Source organism: Haliotis cracherodii, unplaced genomic scaffold (genome assembly GCF_022045235.1).
Source record: "Haliotis cracherodii isolate W230 unplaced genomic scaffold, xgHalCrac1.p SCAF_16, whole genome shotgun sequence".
In the NCBI taxonomy this organism is placed as follows: Eukaryota; Metazoa; Mollusca; class Gastropoda; order Lepetellida; family Haliotidae; genus Haliotis; species Haliotis cracherodii.
In genome coordinates, this window is record NW_027266271.1 from 9,358,051 (window position 1) to 9,369,806 (window position 11,756).

General features: G+C 39.6%; 1 protein-coding gene across 2 annotated transcripts; it reads right to left on the bottom strand.

The window, feature by feature from the left end:
- Positions 1-2,482: 2,482 nt before the first annotated feature.
- Positions 2,483-11,061, bottom strand: LOC139463366 (uncharacterized). Of its 2 annotated transcripts, none has more exons than XM_071244621.1 (6): positions 10,995-11,061; positions 8,441-8,613; positions 8,078-8,145; positions 4,695-4,937; positions 3,356-3,463; positions 2,483-2,662 (listed from the first exon to the last, which is right to left on the bottom strand). In XM_071244621.1, exons 2-6 carry the CDS (start codon positions 8,570-8,572, stop codon positions 2,509-2,511), a joined length of 705 nt encoding a protein of 234 aa, XP_071100722.1. In that variant the 5' UTR covers positions 8,573-8,613; positions 10,995-11,061; the 3' UTR covers positions 2,483-2,508. The 2 variants fall into 2 exon arrangements, with proteins under 2 accessions (XP_071100722.1, XP_071100723.1); XM_071244622.1 differs by lacking the exon at positions 10,995-11,061 and adding an exon at positions 10,060-10,074.
- Positions 11,062-11,756: the final 695 nt, after the last annotated feature.

An 11,756-nucleotide genomic window follows, 5' to 3' on the forward strand; every position in this document is an offset into this window, starting at 1 on the left:
AAATGTCTGTTGTCATTAGAAGTACATATGGTTCTAGTTATAAGACATTATGATACTGATAATAAGTGCACTCTCTATCTGTTGACCTATTTAAGTGTTTACATTGGAAAAGTGCAAAAAAAATACGCACACATTTTGGCAAATATCTAACAGAATGTCTTTATATAATTTGTGTAGAGGTACTGCAGTGTTTTCATTTTCCTTAACAATGTACCAGTAAATTGCTCATTTTTTCCAAACGATCAGCGAAGATCCGCGTTAGAAAATGTCAGGCTCGATGACTTGGTTGACGCATGTCATCATATCCCTATTGCCTAGATCGTTGCTCATGATGTTAATTAACGGATTGTCTGGCCCAGGGACGAATATTTACAGACCGCCGTCACGTAGCTGGAAAAGTGCTCGGTGCGGCGTTAAACAAACAAACAAACATTTTTCCAAACACGAAAAAAACACTGGGAGGTCAAATATCCTGTGTAATGTATCATTGCAGGCTGTAAATAGCCGAGTCTGAGCCAGGCAAATCAGTCATTGATAGCATGAGGAACGATCCGTGTCATCTGGGCACGATACCCAAACAGCAATAAGACGTTGTCACTATAACGAGACCTGAAACATCTTTTCGTCTTTTCTGGAACCAGTTTACCAATGATTTGTTTGTTGTTATAATATAGTCAACAACATCCCAGCTATATCACGGCAACCTGTAAATATTCCAAGCTTGGCCAGACACACCACATCTCCCCGAGGCAAGAGAGTTAACTGACTTTAAAAGTCCAGTTTCCACCCTTGCCGAACTAGGCTGGAATTCCTGGGCTCTATCCTTGCGCCACAGGTGGCTATTACGATTTATGTCCCTTCTAAGCTTCTCCTATTGACCAATCAGATTCCACCTCTCGTATCACTTGCGTTTGCTTTAAACAAAATGGCGGTGCCCAGTCAGGACGATCTGGTTGATAATCAAGATCTAGATTGTGATAAAACGTGTCATACATCGCGAAATGAGTCAAATCACGTGAGTACCTTGATTAAAAACAGGAAAAGATTTGGAAAATATCTGTTGACAACGAGTTAGCGGTGCACATGCTTTGCAAATCCTGCAATCGACCGAAATCTACACGACAGTTTACGAACCGGATTCCGATTACGTTGCGTGATTTTGATTGGACTATGCATAGACTCGTTAGTCCAGCCAAAATATAACTCCATAATACCAGCATAGTTCAGCAAGGGTGGAAACTGGACTTTTATAGTCAGTTAACTCACTTGCCTCGGGAAGATGAACACACCAGTGACGTGACGTCACAGTAGGTGACGTTATGTAAGCAGCATCCCACGCCGTTGGGAGCGACCAAACAGTCAACCATCCCTGAACTTGCCATGCACTGCTGATGAAACGTAAGCTGCACATTTATAAGGAAGCATTTAGGGCCATTTTGTTTTTCTTGCAATTGTAAGATACTAAGTTGAAACTTCTAGATGAATACTAAGTTGAAATTTCAAGAAAATTATGTTGAAATTTCAAGATAATAAGTTAAAATTTTAAGATTATAACTTGAAATAACTTATTATCTTAATATTTCATTTTTGCATCTTTATACTTCAACATAACATCTTGTAATTTCAAGTTAGTATATAAAATATTAAAAAATTGGCTCTAAAAGACTTCCGTTCTGAAAGGAATCCGTAGATTCGAATGACAGGATTTTAAAAATACCCGTCTCATCAAATTAATTTGTGATAAGAGAGATGAAGGTTATGATGTCGAATGTTCCATGGGTTTTTTGTCAAATGCGAATGGAGATAGAATACACTGGATAATCGATGAAGATGGCATAAGATGTGGTGTAAATTATCCATTTGTTCATTAGCCATTTAATAATTGCAATTTTCGTGTATCCGTTTCCATTTCAAATCTATAATACCGTATTCGACGTAATAAGCGCCCTGGGCGCTCTCAAAATTAGAAACAAGGGCTCTTATTAGAACATAGTTTTGGTGAGAGAAAAAACAGAGTTGAATGATTAGTAAATTTCGTGGTTTATACACGACAGATATATTTTCCAGAATTTAATTGCCCATAATTAAGGGTGCATATAACACACGAGTGCGTATTATATACGAATAAATAAGTGTACATTGATCAATCGGAAGGGGTGCTAATTGGGATTGTTCACCAGCCAATATACTAGCATATATCGCCGTGGGCGCTTATTAGACCGGGGCGCTTATTACGCTTATTACGTCGAATGCATATAATCTTGGCCTGGCGTCTGACTAATCTTAGTACGTGTGGTCCATTCTTTTAAGACGCAGCAGAGTAGCGTCTCTAATGAGTGTCAGAAACCTACGATCGTGGGTTCGAATCCAAGATTCCCCTGATTGTGTTTCTAGGTTTGTCAGCACGCGTGGGTTTCACAAAAGCTGGTAAAGGTGAAGGTGAATGTCAAAACATTAAATAAATGTTTGATACGTGTTTTTATTTTACATTTTCATACAATTGTCTCTTTACTTGTTAATACACTTGCAGCATCCGGTTACCTGTACCCATTCTATTGCGTACTTCAGGTTGTCATGGATACCACGTTGTGGGTCTTCAGTGACAGCGGTTGCAGACTCATACCTCTGTAGGCACTTTCCGTACATGAAGTTCGATACATGTCTGGAACAAGAGGAACGTCATATATACTGTGGATCTCGACTGAACATCGACTGAACATCGTGGTAATACGCGACCCAATACCACAGTGATGAGTGTTGATTGTTCAAAGAGGTTCATTGAGTTGGAACAGTATTCCAGTAATATCCAGGGGTTTTCTCGAAAAAGAATTTTCCCCAAAAAATTCTTGAAACAAATATAAAAGATTTAAAAGGTGGCCTGCCACACAAAAAATACAATGTTGCAAGGTGTTTTTTCTTTTTTAAAAATAAGGCTCATAGCTTTAAATTTAGAAATATCTGGTTTCGTAGTTGTAACTAAAAAAATATCTAATCTCGATCAAAATCCCACGAATGTGGTGCTGACAAACAAACATAATCGGGGCGAACTGCGATTTGGGCCCACGATTTGAGCCCACGATCATAGCTTTCTGGCGTGCCCAAGGGACGCAACTCTGCACTGCTATACTTTGCTTTGTTGTAAAATAGCAGGTGCGGAAATGTAGCCTCGAATACTACAAACATGGAGCTTTTGAAACATATAACTGCTTAATATGAACAAAATCATCAATGGATTGTATATCTCGACTTTTAATTAAAGTGAATTGAAACGCCCCATACTATGTGTAGTCAGTCAATGCCATCTTGCCCTGTCACGGCATCACACGTATTGTTGTGTTTTCCTTGTTATACTCACTGACATTGTTCGACCTTGAAAAACTGCTTAACGGAATGAAGCTGGGCTATCTTCTTCTTCTCACCGAACACATTTAGAAGATATTGTTCAGGCTTAAAAGACGTTATCCTGCAAACAAAAGTATACACAAAAGTCATATTTTATTCTGGGAATAATACTTCAGGATGATAGTAAGCAATAGGTACGGTTTCCGAATCTTTACGGGTTGCTTTTGAAAAAGATATCGTGAACGTAATTCATATCTAAATTTTGTAGCTTCGTAGTTGGGATCAAGACATCTACCCGGGGCAAGAGAGTTTACTGATTATAAGAGTCCAGTGTCCACCCTTGCTGGATACTGGACTTTTAAAGTTAGTTAACTCTCTGGTATCAAGGTTATAACTGACATAACTGTGTCCATGACGAATTGTTTGATAGGCATTACTTAGAAGTTGACGGATAACAAAGTGGACACAATTTATGGATAACAACTTCTTTAATTACTGTACATTACTGTATATTTCTGTACACTATTGTGACAAGGACAACACGTACGGCACACATCACTCCTGTCCTCAAGCATCTACACTGGCTTCCGGTTGAGTCAAGGATCATGTACAAAATGCTGTCAACAACCAGGCTCCAGCTCATATCTCCACTCTGCTCCAGCTTCATAACCCAACAAGAACTCTTCCATCAGCAAATCAACACCTGCTATCTGTTCCTCAGTATAGACTGTCCAGCTATGGACTAAAGACTTCAGTGTGGCTGTCCAAAAGTTATGGAATGATCTTCCACTTGCGATTAGACTTTCCTCAACATTTCAGACATACAAAGCAAAACTAAAGACACGTTTGTTCAAAAAAGCTTTCCAGATAGACATTTTAATGTAGCGCTTTGAGCATGAACTCTACATGGAGGCTAGCGCATTATTATTATTGTTGTTGTTGTTGTTAATGTTGTTGTTGTTGTTATTGTTATTGTTGTTATTATTATTATTATTATTATTATTATTATTATTATTAATCAATTAAAGAAGTTGTTATCCATAAATTGTGTCTACCTTGTGTGCCCTTGATGTCTTATGGTGCCCAGGTGACTTGAAGTCACTAGCAGTTGGGGCATATAAAAGAATAGGACTCCAGGGTAGAAATCGTACCCAGTAACCTATGCTTGTCGCCAGAGTTGACTGAAAAAGATCACGTGGTCAGACGCGTGTACTTGGCTGAGGCTTACGTTTCAATCAGTTATTGTTCCTGGTCCAGATTCGGTCATGTACAGATAGCAATGATATCGCTAGAATAGCGCGGTGTTCAACAACATTCAATCACTCTCCCCAATGATGAGCATCATGACGTACGTTTGACAACAGGCATGGTATGTAATGAGGCCCGGTGCCATCCTCCGATCTCTGTCGTACTCCGGTGAGTGCACCTGGTGACAGGAGACGTGGCAGGAAGCCTCGTCCTCCACGCTGGAGTTCACCTCGTGGTACTGGGAGGAGATGTTGAAGAATGCCTGCTCGAAGTCAAACTGTTGCTCCACCGTCCGGAAGAACCCAGGGAACCGCTCGTTCACCTCTGCTTCGTGGTCCCCAGTTGGACTACATGGGAAGAGTATTTCATATCGCACATTCATTGTTTATTATTCATGATTATGTAAAAGGTACTTTGGAAGAGCTTGGTCGTTTCTATTTACAACTTGATGCCACGCGTGTCAAAATACGATGGCATGTTTGTTGACAGTGGCTTCACGTGAACCCTTGATGACATCTTGTGTATAGCCACTTCACGTGAAATAGTGATGACATCTTGTGTATATGCACTTCACGTGAAATAGTGATGACATCTTGTGTATATGCACTTCACGTGAAATAGTGATGACATCTTGTGTAAAGTCACTTCACGTGAGCCATTGATGACATCTTGTGTAAAGTCACTTCACGTGAACCATTGATGACATCTTGTGTAAAGCCACTTCACGTGAAATAGTGATGACATCTTGTGTATAGCCACTTCACGTGAACCATTGATGACATCTTGTGTATAGCCACTTCACGTGAAATAGTGATGACATCTTGTGTTTTGCCACTTCACGTGAAATAGTGATGACATCTTGTGTAAAGTCACTTCACATGAACCATTGATGACATCTTGTGTATAGCCACTTCTCATGAAATAGTGATGACATCTTGAGTATAGCCACTTCACGTGAAATAGTGATGACATCTTGTGTATAGCCACTTCACGTGAAATAGTGATGACATCTTGTGTATAGCCACTTCTCGTGAAATAGTGATGACATCTTGTGTATAGCCACTTCACGTGAAATAGTGATGACATCTTGTGTTTATCCACTTCACGTGAAATAGTGAAGACATCTTGTGTATATCCACTTCACGTGAAATAGTGATGACATCTTGTGTAAATGCACTTCACGTGAAATAGTGATGACATCTTGTGTATATGCACTTCACGTGAAATAGTGATGACATCTTGTGTATAGCCACTTCACGTGAAATAGTGATGACATCTTGTGTATAGCCACTTCACGTGAAATAGTGATGACATCTTGTGTAGTCACTTCACGTGAACCATTGATGACATCTTGTGTATAGCCACTTCATGGGAAATATAAGGATTGTCACATGTACTTACACTTCTCTCCATATAAGGGTTGTCACATGTACTTACACTTCTCTCCATATAAGGATTGTCACGTGTACTTACAGTTCTCTCCATATAAGGATTGTCACGTGAACTTACACTTCTCTCCATATAAGGATTCTCACATGTACTTACAATTCTGTCCCAGAGGATTGTCACGTGTACTTACATTTCTCTCCAAATAAGGATTGTCACATGTACTTACAATTCTCTCCAAATATGGGTTGTCACATGTACTTACACTTCTCTCCATATAAGGATTCTCACATGTAATTACAATTCTCTCCACATAAGGATTGTCACATGTACTTACAATTCTCTCCATATAAGGATTGTCACGTGAACTTACACTTCTCTCCATATAAGGATTGTCACATTTACTTACACTTCTCTCCATATAAGGACTGTCACATGTACTTACACTTCTCTCCATATAAGGATTGTCACATGTACTTACACTTCTCTCCATATAATAATTGTCACATGTACTTACAATTCTCTCCAAATAAGGATTGTCACGTGTACTTACAATTCTCTCCATATATGGGTTGTCACGTGTACTGAAACTTTTCTCCATATAAGGATTGTCACATGTACTTACAATTCTGTCCACATAAGGATTGTCACGTGTACATACAATTCTGTCCACATAATGATTGTCACATGTACTTACACTTCTCTCCATATAAAGATTGTCACGTGTACATACACTTCTCTCCATATAAGGATTGTCACATGTACTTACACTTCTCTCCACATAAGGATTGTCACGTGTACTTACAATTCTCTCCATATAAGGATTGTCACATGTACTTACAATTCTCTCCATATAAGGATTGTCACATGTACTTACACTTCTCTCCACATAAGGATTGTCACATGTACTTACAATTCTGTCCACATAAGGATTGTCACGTGTACTTACAATTCTCTCCACATAAGGATTGTCACATGTACTTACAATTCTCTCCACATAATGATTGTCACATGTACTTACAATTCTGTCCACATAAGGATTGTCACATGTACTTACAATTCTCTCAGTATAAGGATTGCCACATGCACTTACAATTCTCTCCACATAATGATTGTCACATGTACTTACAATTCTGGCCACATAATGATTGTCACGTGAACTTACAATTCTGTCCACATAAGGATTGTCACGTGTACTTACAATTCTATCCGTATAAGGATTGTCACATGCACTTACAATTCTCTCCACATAATGATTGTCACATGTAATTACACTTCTGTCCACATAATGATTGTCACATGTACTTACACTTCTCTCCATATAAGGATTGTCACGTGTACTTACAATTCTATCCGTATAAGGATTGTCACATGCACTTACAATTCTCTCCACATAATGATTGTCACATGTAATTACACTTCTGTCCACATAATGATTGTCACATGTACTTACACTTCTCTCCATATAAGGATTGTCACGTGTACTTACACTTCTCTCCATATAAGGATTGTCACATGTACTTACAATTCTGTCCACATAAGGATTGTCACGTGTACTTACAATTCTCTCCACATAAGGATTGTCACATTTACTTATAATTCTCTCCACATAATGATTGTCACATGTACTTACAATTCTGTCCACATAAGGATTGTCACATGTACTTACAATTCTCTCAGTATAAGGATTGCCACATGCACTTACAATTCTCTCCACATAAGGATTGTCACATGTACTTACAATTCTGGCCACATAATGATTGTCACGTGCACTTACAATTCTGTCCACATAAGGATTGTCACGTGTACTTACAATTCTATCCGTATAAGGATTGTCACATGCACTTACAATTCTCTCCACATAATGATTGTCACATGTAATTACACTTCTGTCCACATAATGATTGTCACATGTACTTACGCTTCTCTCCATATAAGGATTGTCACGTGTACTTACAATTCTATCCGTATAAGGATTGTCACATGCACTTACAATTCTCTCCACATAATGATTGTCACATGTAATTACACTTCTGTCCACATAATGATTGTCACATGTACTTACACTTCTCTCCATATAAGGATTGTCACGTGTACTTACACTTCTCTCCATGTAAGGATTGCCAAGCTGGTTATGGTTATGGCGCAGCACAAAGTCACAATCAAAATCTGTAAAGACGAAAAAAACAACTTACACAACAAGTAATAGCTATACACTCATTGTCGGTTACAGCACGGTGACAACCCAACTTCGATGGGTATACAAGTAGTTACACAGTATACCTGCCAGTAAAGTGACACAGGGAGAGAAATTGTTCTTTAACACCAGTCAGCAATATTCCAGCTAAATCAAGGCGGCATGTCTGTAATCCAGCCTGGAACAGTCACACCAGTGTTTGAGAGAGTGAACAACGATCTGTTCAGGTTTTTCCATTGTTTCTATACACCCTCCACTGATTCCTACCCATACACGTGTCGTGCAGCATGTCTGACTGGGCGTAGCGGACCATGCTGGGATCTTGTCTGATGCAGGTGCCTGAACATCCCGTGGCCCTATCTGGCCCGCACTGAGCGCTCGGCTCCCTTCCTTGGCCATACTGCTGTTTCATGCACTGGAGGACTGCAGGGAATCTGGAACTGATGGGGAGTGTAGTGGGATCTATGGGATCCTGCTGCACCAACATCACAAGAGATGAGTGAGTGAGTGAGTTGGGTTTAACGCCGCTATTAACACTGTTCCATTTATATCACGGCGTGTCAGATTAATGTGGGAGGAAAGCCCGAAGCGATGCAGGTCTCAGACGTTTACAACTTCGGTGAAACCCACGAGCACGGGTATGGTGCTGACAAACCGAAGAAACATAATCGGGGCGAACCGGGATTCGAACTCACAATCATAGGTTTCTGGCGTGCCCAAGGGACGCAACTCTGCACAGCGAATAGCGGCGCCTTAGACGACTGGGCCCCCCGTGCCCTCCACAAGGGATGAGAAAAAGTGAGTAAGAAAATGGGTAGGTTGATGCCATTTTAGTGCAAATTAGGATCTGGGGGCAAACGTATCGTAGCATATTCGAAACTCTAGTTGCTTTTAGGCCAAAGGAAGTTCAACAAAATCCGTGCAGCAGGATACTTTCGTGAAATTCCTTCAAACAATGCTGCCTTAACAAAAGGAGAATATTGTTCAAAATACGATCGTTTGTGGTGGGAATGTTGGGAATGGGTACCCGAAATAACAAAGGCAGAAGGTGACCTCTTAAAGGGGAAGTGTACACGCAAAAATCACTTTCTTTCTTTTTCTAAACAAAACGCAATTTTAGAATTAGTTAGTATCTGTGTTTGAAAATATACACTCATTTTTTTTCACAGTGAAAGTAGGAAGCTCACAATAGTGTGAAAGTGATATGCCGTTATGAGGCCTTCGTTTTACGAGCGAAATAGGCCTGAGTTATCCCCCTTAGATTATGACGTAATTGGTGCCAATTCAACTGGGTCCCTGTCTATTCTCAACGCAAACGATATCAAGGACCAGTTTGCGGTAAAACAACATGGTCTACGACACACTCCGGCGCAGTGGTGACTCAGCATAACACAATTCTGGCTGGCATCTGAGATGCTAGAATCACAAAACTGTACCTACACCACGTGAAGCGGCTCTAACAAAGCATGATGACGTCATAATGTTTATCAATTGGCACCAATGACGTCATATTGCAAGGGGCATAAGCCATGGTGTTTTTGTTATGGAAATAGAACACTTGGTAAATGTGAAAAATATAAATCGTTTTAGTGCAATAAATATGTTAATTAAATATGATGTTTTTATATTTTTGTCTATGATACTTCTATGTTAACACTTTTAATGTGGAAAAAGTACAAGAAAAAATGGTTCATTTCCGTGTGAACTTGCCCTTTAAACACGTAAAGCAACAGCATTGATGGTATCAGCAGGGCTTGGTTTCGCAAAGTAGAATATATATTACGTAACAGAAAGGAACTCAATGTCTCTATTTATTCTCAAAGTATAGAAATGAGATTACAATAAATATGATACAGACTAATACGATGTTATGTTTTTTTCCCTACCTCGGTTGTTCCATTAACTAGTTAGGGTAACAGGCTACCCTCCCATCCACCTATCTGGAAATGTTGTTTGAAGCTGTCTAACAAATGGATGGATACCTCTGATTCCTAATCGCGTTGTGAATTAGCGTGGAATCTGTAAAATTAACTGAACATGATGGAACATTATGAAGTTAAATGACATATTTTTTGTATATTTATTTATTTATTTATTTATTTATTTATGTTTTAATGTCCTTTTTTATGCATGTTATTTTACTTGACACACCATTTTCTGTTTTCTGTTAAGTATGATGATCGCTTATCCAACCGACCATTCACGATGGACGATTCTCTTGATGTTATTGCAGTCACATTTTTGTATATTGAGTAAACAAATGTATATACTGAAAGTGACCTTTGTTTTCTAGCAAATAATTGCATATTAGAAAGTGAATTTAATAACGGACATACATTCTGGACAATTCTGTACATGATATTAAGACGAAAAAACGATATTAACAAAAAACATAGCAATATTAACGGATGGTTGCTAAACATTTATCTGCAAACCATAGGTGATGGATGCTTCATAAATTCAGATAGGTTTCAGAAGAGGGTAGGGGCGGTGGGGTAGCCCAGTGGTCAAAGCGTTCGCTCGTCACGCTGAAGACCCTGGTTCGATTCCTCACAAAGGTACAATGTGTGAAGCCTATTTCTGGTGTCCCCCGCCGTGATATTGCTGGAATATTGCTAAAAGCGGTCTAAAACCATACTCACTCATAATCAGAAGAAGGTATGAGGGAGTGTACGGAAGCATATCCCATTTCAGGAATTCCAAAAAACTACAACATAACAATTAGTGATTAGATACCTGTAACGTACTGCTAACTTAATTCATGTGCAGCATGATTATCTAGGAATCGTTTTTAACCCGGTGATGTTATGATGTCCCTTACCTTTATACAAGCGATACTGCAAGAAAAGCCTGCATGTGAGCCTCCTACGAATCTGTCTAGCTTGAATGTATATGGGACAGACGCGGCCTTCAACATCCTGTCATTAAATGATCAAGTTGTCTACGCTTTCAATGCGACCCTGCACGCGTGACACACAACCAAATATATCACAAGGTCATGTTCATTATTGTGCACGATAATGTTTTCATGATCGTTGGCATGTACATTTACCGAGAGGCTGAGGAAGTAGCCATTGAGTACATGGACAAAGATGCTGTGAACGGAAAGCCTTTGTTTTGTTTGTTGTTTTACGCAGCAATCAGTAATATTCTCGAATCTCGGCCAGACAAACTAGTGATTGGTAGCTTGAGCAACGTTCCCGTAGTTTTGGTGGAATTACACACAATCAGTCAAGTCAAACAACCTGACCATCTGATCCTAGTCTGCGCTCACAACAATCATGAGATTTGATTACTAGTAATTGGTCATGCAGAGTTGCGTCCCTCGGCCTTGCCAGAATCCGCTAGTCTAGGGTTTAAATGTCAGGCTGGTCCGGATTGCGATCCCTTGTCTGCCATCACAGCCGTAGGTTGAGACATGTTACATTAGATCCACGAGTATGGCGCATCAATTCACATTGTAAAGTTGCGTCCATCTTCCCGAGGCAAGGCAGTTAACTCACTGTTAAAGTCCAGTTTTCACCCTTGCCGAATTAGGCTGGTAAATCTAGGTTCGATCTTGAGCGAACAGTGGCTATTACGA